Source organism: Neophocaena asiaeorientalis, unplaced genomic scaffold (genome assembly GCF_003031525.2).
Source record: "Neophocaena asiaeorientalis asiaeorientalis breed wild unplaced genomic scaffold, Neophocaena_asiaeorientalis_V1.1 scaffold332, whole genome shotgun sequence".
Taxonomy (NCBI): domain Eukaryota; kingdom Metazoa; phylum Chordata; class Mammalia; order Artiodactyla; family Phocoenidae; genus Neophocaena; species Neophocaena asiaeorientalis.
In genome coordinates this window covers 1430515-1446010 of record NW_020173111.1, presented here as the reverse complement: position 1 = coordinate 1446010, position 15496 = coordinate 1430515, and the positions used below count along the sequence as shown (strand labels likewise).

Below are 15496 nucleotides of genomic sequence, written 5' to 3'. Positions count from 1 at the left end.
CTATACTTGTGACAATGCAGGGGAACAGACAGATGACACAAGCTGTGAAGCTAGAGGATGTTTCCTGATGTGACACAGGAAGTGTCACAGAACTTGTTTCTATTCAATGCGGGAATCCATATTGTTACCCTTCCTGCCGAGAACTGAGGAGGAAGTTAACCAGCTCTTATCTCTGTGAAAATACATACAGAAGGCCAGCCCAAGTGCAGGTATGCAGAGTACCCAGATTAGAGGCATCCAAAGCCCCAGGCCCTGTAAACAGGGAGAAGAGCCATTTCTGGCCAAAAAAATGATTAACAACTGCTACAGTACAAGGAGTATTTGGAGGAGCAAACCTCTGTGGCAACAAGCATTGATTAAAAGAAAGGAAAAAAGGAACTTTGAGAGTTCTATATATGGAGACCGAAAGTGACCTATGAGGAGTCATAAGGAATAAGAAACCATCAACCCAGTGTGGAAGAGTGTGAGGACAAGAAGAGGAACAGCGAGAAGAAGGCTTGGCCCCAGCCCTGAGCCAGGGCTCCCCCTCCCAGGGCCCAGAGCAGAGCAGAGCCACTGCCTTTAGTTCTAGGCAACTGGGGGCTGAGGAGGGAGGGCAGGGGAAGGAGGGAGGGGAGGGGGAGAAGAGAAAATAAAGAGGAAGGGGACAGGGAAGAGAGGGGGGAAAGAGGAAAATGAGGGGGACGAAGAAGTGAGGAAAGGGGGAGTGGGTTGAACTGTGTTCCCCTCAAGAAGAAATGTCTAAGTTCTAATCCCTGGTCCCTGTGAATGTGACCTTATGTGGAAATAGGGTCTTTGCAGATATGATTAGGCTAAAGATTTTTTTTTTTTTTTTTTTGCAGTACGCGGGCCTCTCACTGCTGTGGCCTCTCCCGTTGCGGAGCACAGGCTCCGGACGCGCAGGCTCAGCGGCCATGGCTCACGAGTCCAGCCGCTCCACGGCATGTGGGATCTTCCCGGACTGGGGCACAAAGCCGTGTCCCCTGCATCGGCAGACAGACTCTCCACCACTGCGCCACCAGGGAAAGCCCTGCTAAGGATCTTGAGATGCAATTCTCCTGGATTTAGGGTGGGCCCTAAATCCGATGGCAGGTGTCTTTATGAGAGAAAGGAGAGGAGGGTTCCACACAGACCCAGAGGCCTGTAGACGCGTCTACAAGCCGAAGACGGCTCTGGATGGTCAGCAACCACTGGAAGCTGGGAGAGAGCCATTTGAGCAGGTTTTCCCTCAGGGCCTCTGGAAGGAATCAACCCTACCAACACCTTGGTTTTGGAATTCTGGTTCTGAACTTCTAAGATAATATATTTCTGTTGTTTTAAGCCATTCAGTTCGTGGTAATTTGGTACAATGGCCACAGGAAGCTCAGACAGAGGGAGAGGATGAGGGAAAGAAGAGGAAAAGGAGGAAGGAGAAGGGGGAGGGCCGCAGAGGCTTCTAAAGGGCAAAGTCTAGAGGCATTGAAAGGGCAAGAAAGATTGAAGTGGGAGAGATGCTCCATGTGCCTGGAAAGTGAGGGACAGGAGGCCGTGATGGGGGATGAACCTGGGGATCGGCAGGGCCAGTCTGTGAAGGACTTTGAATGTCACACCAGTGGGTTAGGGGTTGATGAACTACAGCCTGAGGCTGGATCTGGCCCTCTGCCTGTTATTGTAAATAAGGTTTTATTGGAAGATAGACATACCCATTCATTTATACCTTGTCTCCTTTTCAGCTGTGATGGTAGAGTTGAGTAATTGCCACAGAGACCATCTAGCTATCAAAACTTAATGTGTGGCCCTTTGTAGAAACGCTGCTGACCACGGCAAGAAGATATTCTTCCAGTCTCAAGAATTCCACGGTGCCCCCGGCCACCCCCACCAGATAAGAGGGGCGGAAGTCAGCACCGCCCCAAGGTGGTGTTGCCAGGACTCTAATTGCTGACCCCATTTCTGCTCCAGGTGGGTGACCACTACTTCTGGTTTTATTCACCTTTGCCTCCCCAGCCTGCCGCCTGGCCCAGTAAGCACTCAGCAATGATTCACTGAGGGACTGAATGGCCCATGAATGGACAAGGGAAGGTATCTGTGTCCCTCCCAGGCCAGAAGATCCACACTGGTTTACCCACTGAAGTGGTCCCTTCTTTGCCCATCTTCCTCTCCCCTTTCCCCGCCGGGACTCGCAATTTCCCTGCAGAGGGTCATCAGTGGGACAGGTGCAGAGATGATCTCTTTCTTTCCAGGGTCTGATCCTCCAGTACAAAGTGACTTCCTCCTGACTGAGTCTCCCTGGACTTTGAGGACCCCCGAACTCTGGGGGGTTTTCCTCTCTCAGGAGGAGTGAGCGGGCATCTGGGCTTAGCATCCCTTCAAATTGGGAGACCCTCTTGGATTTTTCCACTGAGGCTGGGGAAGGTCCCTGTGAGAGTGGGAAGCTGTGGGGAGGGACCTGGGTCTCTGCCATGAGAAATGAGGGAGGCCCAGCACTGGCCTTGGTCTGGATCACCGACCTGGCCCCGGATCTGGCCCGTATTGCTCTGTAGCACCGAACAAGCCAGTTTGCCTCTCTGGACTCCAGCCTCCTCAAAAAAATGATCCTTGGACCACCTGCGTCAGACTCACTTGGGAGATCTTGCTAGAATAGATTCCTGGCCTCCACCCTAGACTGGAGGCAGAGTCTTAGGTGCCAGGCCTGGAATGGTGCCTCTTCACAAGCTCCCTAGGGGGTTGGGATCCTGAGGTAACGCTTTGCAGTCAACCTCCAGGAGCCCCTCTGTGAAGCCCTTTAAGTGGAGACAAAGAGGAGTTTATTCCTCTGTTGTTATTATTGGGACAGGGGAGGGCCCTGGATGCACCTCTTCTGTCCTGTTGCCCATTCCCTGAGGGCTCCTGCATGCTGTGTGTGTGTGTGTATCTGTGAGTGTGTGTGTGTGTGTGTGTTTGGTGGGGAACAGGACAGAGGTGGAGAGGCATCAGCTGGGCCACCAGCACTGGCGGGGGTGGGGCCTCCTGGGGGGCAGTGAGAGGTGGAGGTGGTGAGTAGGTCCTGCCCTGCCTGGCACGGACACCCCTCTGCAGGGAGGAAGCTTCTGCCATGGAAAACGCCCACGAGTGACACCACCGAGGCTTTTGCGCAAGCAGCTTCTTGTGGAACCGGTCGTGGCATGTCGGAGCGGGGAGGGCCCTTAGGAATTTTCTAGCTCTGCTCTTTCGTGTTCCAGATGAGGAAACGAAGGCCCAGCCAGGGCAGCGGCTTGCCTGAGGTCCTCCAGTGCATCGGTGCCAGACCAGGTCTCAGAGGCCAGGTTTCTGGAATCCCAGCTTCCTGCCCTCCCCACCCAGCCTAGCATCTCACAGACTCCAGCTCTTTGCAGTTTGTGCAAGTTACCTTTATAGTTTCTGACATGCTGGCATCTCACCTGCAATATTATTTACTTCACATTTCAACAGACTTTTTTTTTGGTTTACCTAAATAAATACATTTATTTTAAAAGAAAACCTCACATCATGACCATAAGTGGGTAAATGGTATCACGTGTCATAAATAGAAGGTTAGTGTAGAAATCATTACAGAACGATTGACATAAATAATCTTTGTAGACGGGAATAAAGATGCAGATGTAGAGAATGGACTTGAGGACACGGGGAGGGGGAAGGGTAAGCTGGGACGAAGTGAGAGAGTGGCATGGACACATATATTACACTACCAAATGTAAAATAGATAGCTAGTGGGAAGCAGCCGCATAGCACAGGGAGATCAGCTCGGTGCTTTGTGACCCCCTAGAGGGGTGGGATAGGGAGGGTGGGAGGGAGATGCAAGAGGGAGAGGATAAGGGGTTACATGTATACATATCGCTGACTCACTTTGTTATACAGCAGAAACTAACACACCACTGTAAAGCAATTATACTCCAATAAAGATGTTAAAAAAAAAAAATCTTTGTCTGCCTGCCCCTCGAAGTCATCTTGAAAACCACCATGACGACCCTTATGAGCCTTGGACATGCTGAATTCCAGCCCAGCGGGGAGACGGATGGATTTAGGCCACATTCAGGAATACTCTAGAGTGGATGGTCTCAGACCACCAGGGTTCAGTTCTAATGCTACCTACTCTGCGGTTTTTGCAGGTGATTTGTCTCCTTGGTTTCATCAGCTCTAAGGTAGGGCTCACAACCGGATATGGATAGAACAACGGCCGTGAGATTGCCATGAGAGCCGTGGAGTACCGTCCAATCTTACGACTGCTATTTTCGTAAGCACTCGCTGGGGGGGTCTCCTCTGGGTCCAGCGGGATAGCTGGCGTGAAACATGCCAGCAGCTTCGGGGGAGGTTTAGAATGACTGGCCTCCTTTTTGCCATCAGCCAATGTCAGGCTAGGAGAAGGCAAGCTGCTCTGGGAGGGGAAGTAAGATCTCTTTCTCCACAGCAGAGAGGACAGACATGGATTTTATGTAGCTGCAGCAGGAGAGACTCTGGTTAGACCCTTAGAAGAATGGTTTCTGTGAATGCTCACTGCTCATTCAATTCACTGGCAGATACTAATGAACTTCTCAACATTAAGCTGGGGCCCTTTCCTATTGATGGGCTGAGCTACTGGGAAAGCTGCCAGCTCCCCGGGGACGTGTTGCCCGCCAGGGTCTTTCCCTTGGCCCGCCTCCGAGCACAATCTCCATCTCGGGAGACTTGACTTGGTTGGAGGAATTGGAGCTCCGTGCTTGGTAGGAGAAGACATCACGGGCCCCCCCTGAGCTTCCTTTCCTTGGATTAAAGGGGTGGAAAGGAAAGAGGACTGGGACCCTTTTGTGAGACACTCCAGGCTCATGTCCTATCAGACTCCAGTGGGCCCTCGAGACATCACCAGCTCCATTTCCTCCGTCACTCAGCCGTCTCACCGAGGGTGAAGCTGAGGCCAGAGTGGAAAGGCACTTTGCCAAGGTGGCTCAGCAGGCCGGGGGAGAGGTGACACTGACTGCTGACTCCTGACTCTTAGCGTGTGTGTGCCCTCCTCCAGCCCTCCTCCAGCCCTCCTCCAGCTGGCTCTCAAGCAGGGGCCTGGGATCTGGTCATTGTTATTTGGGGGCAAGCCCTGGGGTGGGCACTGGCCTGGGGTGTGATCAGGGTGGGCAGATCCGGGGCACAGCTTCAGCCACTAGAGGCCATGCAGGCTGAACTCTGCTTACGTAGGGAAAGAACACGACAGACCGAGCAGGTGTTTGGGGGCGGCTGGGTCTCGGGTCCTCTGCTTTGTGACTTGGGGGCATCACCCACCTCTTCCCTTTACAGATGAGTTTCCACATCTGTCAAGTTATGATAATTATGCTTTTCTACTGAAGTTAAAGAAGAGACATGCACAGCCTCTGGGGCAGTGCCGACCACATTGTAAATGCTGAATAAATGAATGATAACTCTTAGCTGTGGCCTGGTTACAGGAACGAGCCCCAGGTCCCTGCATCCTGCAATGGACCGAGGCTTGGTCCACATTGGAACAACCACAGTGCCGGGCTGGGTAGAAAAGTATTTAAGGCTAACAGCCCAGTGCCTAACATCTTTTTGAATTTTGAAGGCTTCTCTTCTGTTGATATGGAGCAGCTTTCTCTCTGCCCGAGTGCAGCTGGGTCTTGGAGACCCAGGAACAGATGAGAAATGGCCAGGAGACACTTACCCTGGGGCTGGTCGTGCGGGGGTCTCTCCGGCCCAGAGTCTGCAGCTGCTGCTTGCCCGGTGCCCTGTCCACCTGCCCCTTCTGGCCTGACTGCATCACTCCTCTGAGCCGGCCTCTTTAAGATCTCCTCGATGGAGAAGGACAGGCCCCGCTTCTCTGGGGCCTCACAGCACCCCGAGCTCTTCCTCTCCATCCCCCCATGGAGAGCCGGGCCAGCCTTGGCACCCTCCGCGGGCGGCTGCAAGGGGGGCAGAGGGGCCTATGCCAGTGGAGGGTGGCGCTCTTCCTTTCCCGAAGCTCCTGCAATCAAGAGGGTGAGCAGAGGTGGGTCCTCGTGTGGGATTATCCAAGCAGGGTTATGTCTCTGTGGGGACTTCCATGGGTCACCTCAAAACACCCTGGGACCAAGGAGGCAGGTCACGTCGGGAACACTGGAAGGGGCTGAACCCCGTGCCCAGGGGCTCAGAGCCCTCGCCAGCTCCATGTCAAGGGAGTCACCATTGCCAAACTGGGTTCAGTCCTACTGCAGCGAGTCTTCTCCAGGGTGGTCACCTGCACAATCCCCAGTGTAGGCCGGGGACCCCGAGGTCACGGACAGTGGGGAACACGGCAAAGAGCTGGAGGGAGGAGGGAGCCTGCCCCAGGGAGATCTGGAGGTAGGGTGTCCACCTTTGCCCTTTCTCTGGCTGGTGGCCCTTTCCGCTGGCTCCAGCCAGGCCTCTGGAAGACTGGGGTGCCACCGGCGGGCCCCAGGTGCCCAACTCAGTCCTGGGCCACAGTGCAGCTGGAGGGGCGCTCCCAGAAACCCTCCTGGCTTTCTCTTGCTTCCGCTGCTGCCAGACTCCAGAGTAGACCTTCCAGAGTAGCCGTGCTTTGGCTGCCCTGCAGATGGAGGCTTTGGAAGGGGGTCACTGGGTCACCACTGCCAGGCTGGCTCTCTGTGACGGGGCTGCGCTGAGTACTGGTGTCTGAGTCTCCCCTGGCGTCTCTGGTCCGACCATCGCTTTCTTCCGTTCTCTCCCTGACTTCACTGCACAAGCCTCTCTATCGGCTCCGGGCCCGGGGTGCCTCTCCCTTCCTTTTGGGGTCCTTTCTGCGCCCGCTCCTATTTGCATGCCTCTTACTTGCCTCCTGAGACTGCACTGAAGGGGCACCTTCTCTTTGTCCAGGAAACTGTCCCCTGGGAGCTGATAGGCACCGACCCGTCCTTGCCAGGAGTTCTGTTCGCAATTACTGTGTAACCAGGAAGGAGGAGAAGACGGCTGATAAGAGAGGAAACTCTCCACCCTCTTTACGGCCGGGGATGCAGGTGTTGGGGGAAAGGGGTAAGAAGCAGAGGGAAACTGAAGGGTGGGGATTGGGGGTCCCGGGGAGGTGTGTGCAGGGGAGCTGGCCAGGCCGGAGCAGGACAAGGGAAGGTGGGAACAGCATGGCCAGGAAGTGTCCCCAGGCCCCATAACATATGTTTACTCAGCAGGGAGAATTTATGGGTCACACGTAGGCTGGAGGGGTGTGGTCTGCTTGGTGTTGGCCGAGGGCAGTCCCTCTAAGATGTGCTGTCCTGGGCTTGCAAATATCAGAGCGAGAGGGGTCTCCTGAGGTCCTTATGGGGTGTGTGGGGAAACTGAGGCCCAGACCACCGCACAGTCTCATCTAAGCAGGCCTTTGGGGAGCTCCAGGGTGCCAGGCTGGCCACAAGGTGCCATCTGCATGAGGGTGACAGATACCCTGGGAGAGACTGGGAGCGTGAATGGGGCATTAGAATCCAGACCTTCTCTCGGAGGGAGGGGGAAGGGGAAGGCCGATCCTTACTCCCTGAGGAGGGTGAGTCAGAGCAAAGAGCATCTGTCCTGTTTCAGGAGCCGTGGCCTTGGGAAGGCTCAGGTGGTCTGGTCTAGCTCGGCGAGACTGCCACCGCTGCAGTCACAGGTAAACGCCCAAATCTTGGGAGCTTCACTGCTTACTCGTGTCACAGTCAGTGTAGTTGAACATCCCTTTGGGAACCCAGGCTCCTTCCAGACTGTGATGCTACCTGGATTCAGGATTTCCAGGCAAGTGGAGAGAGCAGAGGAGGGAATGGTAACGAGTCAACAGTGGAAGCAGTTAAATGACTTCTGTTCATATTCTGCGACCAGAATGAGTCATAAGGCCTTGTCTAGGTGCTGGGAAGGGGACTCCTCGTCTGGGCCAGGAGGAAAGTAGCCCAGCTGGGTTGGTGCACAGGGAAATGCCTCCTTTACGGCCAGGTGGCCAGAGTCCCACAGGAGTGAAGCCCCCTGTTGGTGGCCAAAGGAGTTGTTGCATTGGGAGGGTGGGTCTCCTTCTGCTTGGGGCGGAGAAGGTGTGATGGACACTTGCGGCGGCCGGTGAGGAGGGGGGACAGGGACTCCAGGGGCTGAAGCAGCAGAGGGGAGGGAGGGCCTGGAGTCAGGCGCTGTGCACACACTGCCTCATCTAATCCACCCAACAACCCTATGAACTGCGGTCACTCACGCCATTTTACAGCTGAGGAGATGCGCCCAGAGGTGAGTGGCGGCTTACAGGGCTACGCAGCTAACCCGTAGAAGAAGCAGCAGTCAGACCCAGGTGAGTCCAGCTCTGAAACCCACACTCAGCTCCCTTGGCCATAATCCCCAGAGACCATCCGGTCCAAACTTCTCACCATGCAGATGAAGAACCACATCTCAGAGACAGAAGTTTCCAGAGTCACACCTGTTCTTTTCGGCACCTCATTTGAGTTCCTTGTATTCTCTCTCTCTCTCTCTGGGGTGAGCCTCACCCTGGGCTCTTGTGGTGTGGACCTGGACACTCTCTCTCCTTCCAGACCATCACCCCCATGGTGAGCCACAGCCTGGGCATTCCCACGTGTGTTCATTCCCACAGATGTTTCTTGAGTGTCTACTATGTGCCACTCACTAGATGGCACATAGAGATGCAGATGAATGAGCCACAGACCCTGCCCTGAGGGACACACACTCTAGGTTGGGGAGTGTGTCAGGGAGGGGAGAAGATGGCGGCAGACAGGCCAGTGAGTGGCAAAGTGGTCACTTTGGTGGAAAGCGGTCAGTGGTCAGTGTCAGAGGAGTTCAGAGGAGTAACTGTGCAGCTCTTTGGATCAAAGAAAGCTTTGACGCGGAGGAAGGAGAGAAGGGGAGCCGTCGCACAAGTTCCCTCAGTCTAAAACACGCAAGCAAGGAACGACACTTGGCTGCATGGTGCACTGTTACTAGTTCATTGATGGGAGAGAGATTTTATGTTATGCAGAGGCATTTAGGAAGAACATGCTGGAGAGGTATGTTGGAGCCATCTGTTCATTTATATGTCCATCCATGTGCCATTTTCAACAACAAGGCTGGTCTTGGAGGGTAGTACGTGAAGCGAAATAAATCAGAGAAAGTCAAATACTGTATGATTATCACTTATAGGCAGAATCTACAAAATAAAACTAACTAGTGAATATAACAAAAAAGAAACAGGCTCACAGATATAGAGAACAAACTAAAGGTTACCAGTAGGGAGAGGGCAGGGGAGAGGGGCAAGATAGGGGAAAGGGATTAAGAGGTACAAACTACTATGTATAAAATAAATAAGCTACAAGGATGTATTGTACAACACGGGGATACTGCCAGTATTTAATAATAACTATAAATGGAATAGAACTTTAAAACATTGTGAATCACTGTGAAGCATATAATATTGTACATCGACTATAACTCAATAAAAAAATGTTTTTAAAGGACCCACAGTGATGTACCACACTGAGATTGCAGTGCTGGAAAGTCAGCTGTGATCAAAACAGACAAGCCCCCCTCTTTTCATGGAGCTTACACTGGAAGTAGATAATAAACAGGTAATGAATAAATGTCCAATGATGCATTTTCCATTTGGGACCATGTTATAAAGAAAACAAAACAGGATGATGAGCTGGAGAGCAACCAGGTGAGGGAAGGTACTTTAGTTTTTTCAGATTTGACTTTTATCCCACAGGTGACACAGAGCCGTGGGTGTTTTTGTGAGCGATGGTTCATGAACCCGACTGTAGGGCTAAGGGGAGCATCCACTGGGGATTTGAATAAGTCAGAGATGAGTTACAGGCTGTGTGTGTTGGTGTCTGGGGGGAAGTGTGTATCAGGATGGGCTCCGTTGCAAGTAACCAAACACCCAACTTGAAGCGGCTTAAACGGTAGGGGTCCGTTAGCTCACAGGAGAATATTTGTAGGTAGGAGGCTCCAGAGCTTGTTCCTTTGGGCGCGGTAACAATGCCGAGGGCGGGCACTTCCCATCTTTCTCCTCTGCCATCCCCAGTGCATTGGTTTTGTCTTTGAGCTTGTCCCCGCGTGGCTGGGGATGGTCTCTGCAGCTCCAGGCTTTATGGCTTCACACACTCATCTCAAGGCTGCAGGGGAAGACTGGCCTTTTCTCACTCTTTTCATCACAGAGGAAGACATTTTCCAGAAACCTCCAAGTGGATTTCCTTTATTCCCCTTGGCCAGGACTGTGACACGTGATCACACTTAAATCTATTGCTAGCAGAAAGAGTGAACCAGCCATGGGGATCTCATTATTCACGGTTCGCTCCCTGGGACGCTGCAGTGGGGCCGCCTGCCGTCATCCCTCTGCTGCTCCGTTTCTGGATAAAACCGGGGGCCCGTTGGGCAGCAAGAAGGCAGGTCATTTATCGCTGTAGCGGGGATGAGCCGCAGTGCGTGTGTGGCAGATCTAGTGGGTTTTGCTTTGGGATGTTGTGTCCGGAAAGGTGTGTGACCACGTGTTCTGGGGATGGGGGCTGTTCTCAGCAACGTGCACGTTGACTAATTCCCTCCTAAGATGTGGGGAAAGAAGGAAGAGAGGAAGGAAAGCAGGAGGAAACAGCACTCCTCCAGTCCTCCCCTCCTGGTTACCCTTAGAATGTACTCACACCGCTCATAGCTGGACCATTTCCTAAGTCCTTTCATATTGGTGTGTCTGATGTTTGCAGCCTCCACAGAAAGTGGAAGTAACTCTCCCTGTTGTGCAGTCAAAGGGACCGAAGCCTGAGGAGGGAAGGGACTCACCCAAGGTCTGACCAGCGAGGCAGAGTCCCCAGCTTGAACCCAGTCTTTCTATGACCCATCCTAACCTGTTTGACCCCTGCACCCCCATGCTGCCTCTTTGAGTTATTTCAAAATTCTGGGTTTTAAGAAGGAACTCCCCAGAAAGTTTCTGTATGGAGACCTCAGTGGGTTGGTGGCTGAGAGGTTTGAGGTTGGAGGTGGGGGATTCCCATTCTATTCTCTCCAGAGCAATTTTTCAGGGTCTAGACTTCTGTGCATCAGGGATTCTGTGGGCTACTTTATATAGGCTGAGGGATCGGGACAAGAATATAAAGATGGCCCATCATGGGATGGCCTGGTGAGAAGATCAGGAGTTCTCAGTGGACCCCTGTCCTTGCACTATTTGTACTTGAGACTTGGCGTTTGACGTGGTCTCTTGGGGGAACTGAGAGGCTTAGAACTGACATTTTGAGCTTGTGTTTGATTCTTTTTCACCCTGGATTCTGTTGAGAGCATTCAAAGCCCTTCGGTAGTCTGCCGGGTCTTTATGTTCCCTTACTTGGGAATGAAAACTTGTCCTTCCAGGCAGGCTGGGCATATGCTATAGGTGCCTTAAAATGGAGAGTGGAGATACTCAGTGCACAGGACAGAACACAAGGCTCTTTCCTTTCTGCATTTGGTAACCAGAGGGGCTGGACCTGGTTTAAAGTTGATTCATATCTCTCTGGTCAGGTATGGGCAGTCTGCTTGGACCTTGGGTTGTGTGTGATAGTCAAAATCCTCTATTTCCATCATGTATTTAAAGTCAGTCATACACAGAAAACAAGCTTATGGGTACCAAAGGGGAAAGGTGGAGGGGAGGGAAAAATTGGGAGTTTGGGATTGACATATACATACTACTATATTTAAAATAGATAACCAACAAGGACCTACTGTATAGCACAGAGAACTCTGCTCAGTGTTCTGTAATCACCTAAATTGGAAAAGAATTTGAAAAAGAATAGATACCTGTATATGTATAACTGAATCCCTTTGCTGTACACCTGAAACTAACACAACACTGTAAATCAACTATATCCCAATATAAAATAAAAATTTAAAAAAATCTTCTTTCATTACCTTTAGTCATGTATTATAGTTTTCAGGGTAGAGGTTTTCCTACATCTTTTGTTGTATTTATTTCTAAGTGGTCAATGTTACTTTTAGCCTCCACTGTAAGTGGAATTGTTTTGTTAATTTCGTTTTCCAAATGTTTGTTGTTCATATATATTAAAATATAAATTTTCTATACTGAAGAAAAAATAGAATCAGTCATCACAACCTCAGAAGACCAGTATATCAATATCGGCACAGGGCTTGCAGGGGTCAGCTTGAACCACCTTGATTACCTATAGATCATATCTCCTGTAGACAGCTGTATCAAGCCGAGAGGCAGTTCGTTACCAACGGATTTATAGGGTCTAGTGTTTCTGAGTATTAGTGCATGGCATGAATCTGGGAACTCTTCCACTCAGTGCTTCATTCAGCAAACATTCATTTGATACCTACTATGTGTCAGATACTAGGCTAAGGATGAGGAATATATTAAGACCAATGTGACTCCTGTCCAGATAGGGTTATGATCAGAGAGGGGACATAATAAGCAAGCAGCCAAATAGATATTGCAAATTATGGTAAACAGTTTGAAGGAGAGAGTGCTGTCAATTGTATTACAGTAAGCCGGTGTTATTCTTTTACGATGTTTAGGAAGGTGATGTTCAGACAGGGACAAAGTGATAATATCCATCCCACCTCAACCACAGGGATGGCCAGGCCCGTTAGAACTCATGGTTATACCTCAAAGGATGGGGGCATTTCAAACAGAGGAATGGAATTTTCAAATTGGTTGAAGTTGCTTTTCTGAGAATCTCTCGAAATGCCGTGACATGCCTCGGGTTTTACCCCTCACCCATTATCAACGGAGTTGCCGGTAAATGAAAACTGGCTTTGCTGGCTCAATGTGGATTTTGTCGTTGTAGTTCTTGGTTTGATAAAGGCTGTCAGAAAGGAAAAAGAAAATAAATGAACTAAGAAATAAAAACAATTCTTAAACTGTGACCAAAGAAGTGAGTTGATGTATGAAGAGGAGTTTGGAGGCTTATTAGAGTTATAATAAAATTTAAACCTTGCTATGCCATGGTGGTGCATCTTGCTGGGGCTTCGTCCCCAAGGATGTGATTCAGGGGATGATGACTGGTCCTTAGCATTGAGATGAACATGTTAGCACTGGGTAAATCCTATGTGGCAAGTTTTCCCTCTCTAGAATTGGAAGAAATGACTGTTTCTTTTTTTTTTTTTTTTTTTGGCGGTACGCGGGCCTCTCACTGCCGCGGCTTCTCGTGCCGCGGAGCACAGGCTCCGGACGCGCAGGCTCAGCGGCCATGGCTCATGGGCCCAGCCGCTCCGCGGCAGGCGGGATCTTCCCGGATTGGGGCACGAACCCATGTCCCCTGCATCGGCAGGCGGACTCTCAACCACTGCACCACCAGGGAAGCCCAAAATGACTGTTTCTTTAGGTAAGTTCTAGATGGGGCGGTTGGCTTGTAGGGTTTATGTTGTATGGAAATAAGACATCTTTAAACTCTTGACTCCCACTGTCGTGGTGAGATGAAAGACTCAGGGAAGGGACAGATTGAGACCCATCTCACCACCCAGGCTACAGCTTAGAACGCCCTGGGGGGAGCTTTCACAAAATTCTCCATGGCTCAGCCCCACCCACACCAGTATGTCAGAATCCCTTGGCGAGGAAGATCGTGTACAACTCAATCTTATTTATTAATTTATTAATTTATTTTTGCCTGTGTTGGGTCTTCGTTGCTGTGCGCAAGCTTTCTCTAGTTGTGGCGAGCGGGGGTTACTCTTCGTTGCGGTGCGCAGGCTTCTCATTGCGGTGGCTTCTCTTGTTGTGGAGCACGGGCTCTAGGCACGGGCTTCAGTGGTTGTGGCTTGCAGGCTCAGTAGTTGTGGCGCACGGGCTTAGTTGCTCCGCAGCATGTGGGATCTTCCCGGACCAGGGCTTGAACCTGTGTTCCCTGCATTGGCAGGTGGATTCTTAACCACTGGGCCACCATGGAAGCCCCTACAATTCAATCTTAATAAATGCTTATGGGAGAAGAGATGCTGGGATACGGTTCCCCTTAGCAGGGATCTGGAGTGTGGGTTCTGAAGACCAGTTCTGAATTGATGCTCTAAATCAGTGCTTCTCAAAGCTCAGTGTGCGTCCACATTCCCTGGGAATCTTATTAAAATGCAGATTCTGATTTGTTCCACCTGAGCTGGAGCCCAAGCCTTGGCCTTTCTAACAGCTCCCAGGTGGATTCGGATGCACACCTGGGGTAGCCAAGCCCTCGATGATATGTGGAATTAAGCACCATGACACTGGAGGAGCATTTCCTTAGAGCAGGGCTCTCAACCTTGGCTGAATATTCATGTCACCTGGGTGAGTTTTATAAAATACCCATGCTGGGGCTCTTCCCCTAGAGAATCATTCAACTGTTGGGGGATGGGCCTGGGCATCAGCTATTTTTAAATGTTTTCCAAGTGATTTTAATGTACAGCTAGGTGTAGGAGCCTCTGCTCTAGAGGATTCTCTTTTTTTTTTTTTTCTTTTTTTTTTTGGCCGTGCACGGCATGCGGGATCTTAGTTCCCCGACCAGGGATTCAGTCCGTGCCCCTTACAGTGGAAGCACGGTGTCTTAACCACAGGACCACCAGGGAGGTGCCACTTAATAGAAATAAAATGCGTGCATGTTAGCTATCTATTGCTGTGCAATAAGTTACCCTAGACAATGTTTATGATGTCACATGGTTACTGAGGACCAGAAATCCAGGAGTGGCTTAGCTGGGTGATTCTAATACAGGGTCTTTCATGAGGCTGTAGCCAAGATGTCGATTTGGCTGCTGTTATATGAAGGTTGGACTGTGGCCAGAGGACCTGCTTCTTAGGAGGTTCATCCACATGGGTGTTGCCTGGAGGCCTTGGTTTCTCACTATGCAGGATCCTCCATAAGGCTGCTCACACATTAGCAGCTAACTTCCTTTAGAGTAAGTGACGAGAGAGAAAGAGAGAGAGAGAGAGATGGAGAGATTGAGAAAGAGACCAAGGCAGAAGCAGCAGTGTCTTTTGTAACCTAATTTTGAGTGACATACCATTGCTTCTGATATATTCTACTAAAATAATACTGTAGTGTTTCTTTAAGGAAGCCATACAGGGCATGTGGTAAGGTGACATTCACCAACTTGTGAATCACTTGAACCCAGAAGATGCCTCGCATTCTGTAAACTGGTCATAGACAATCATATGGTGTTCACATTTAGAGATGCACACAAAAAGTTACATAAACACTGACATCATAATGATAAATGGACTTAAACAAAAATATTCTGTGGGTCACACAGACCAGCCCTGATACAGTGCGGGAGGGGGTCACAAGAGGGTGTGACTTATCAGGAAGAGGGAATCACTGGGGGTCATCTTGCAGACGGCTACCACAGTGCGCGTGCAAGTAATTTAAAACGTTTTAGCAGTCACATAAAAAAATTAAAAAAAGAAAAGGTGGCATTAATTTTAATGATACGTTTTGTTTGCCCAACATATCCAAATATTATAATAATATCAATATAAAATTATTTTGCATTCTTTTTTATACTAAGTTTGAATTCTGATGTATACTTTACATTTACAGCTTATCTCTATTAGGACTTGCCCTGTTTCAAGCGTTCATTAGCCGAGTCGCTTATTTTCCTTAATTCTTCAGGTAGCCTTGTCTGGATGGACCCAGAGGGT

At 50.4% G+C, this 15496-nt stretch overlaps 1 protein-coding gene across 1 annotated transcript in view; it reads right to left on the bottom strand.

Annotated features, from left to right (window-relative positions):
* Window positions 1-15496, bottom strand: part of ISX (intestine specific homeobox) — a 40222-nt gene that overhangs the window by 12207 nt on the left and 12519 nt on the right. Inside the window, 1 exon segment of the mRNA XM_024743470.1 lies at window positions 5639-5876. Within this exon segment, the coding sequence (XP_024599238.1) occupies window positions 5639-5876 (238 nt within the window).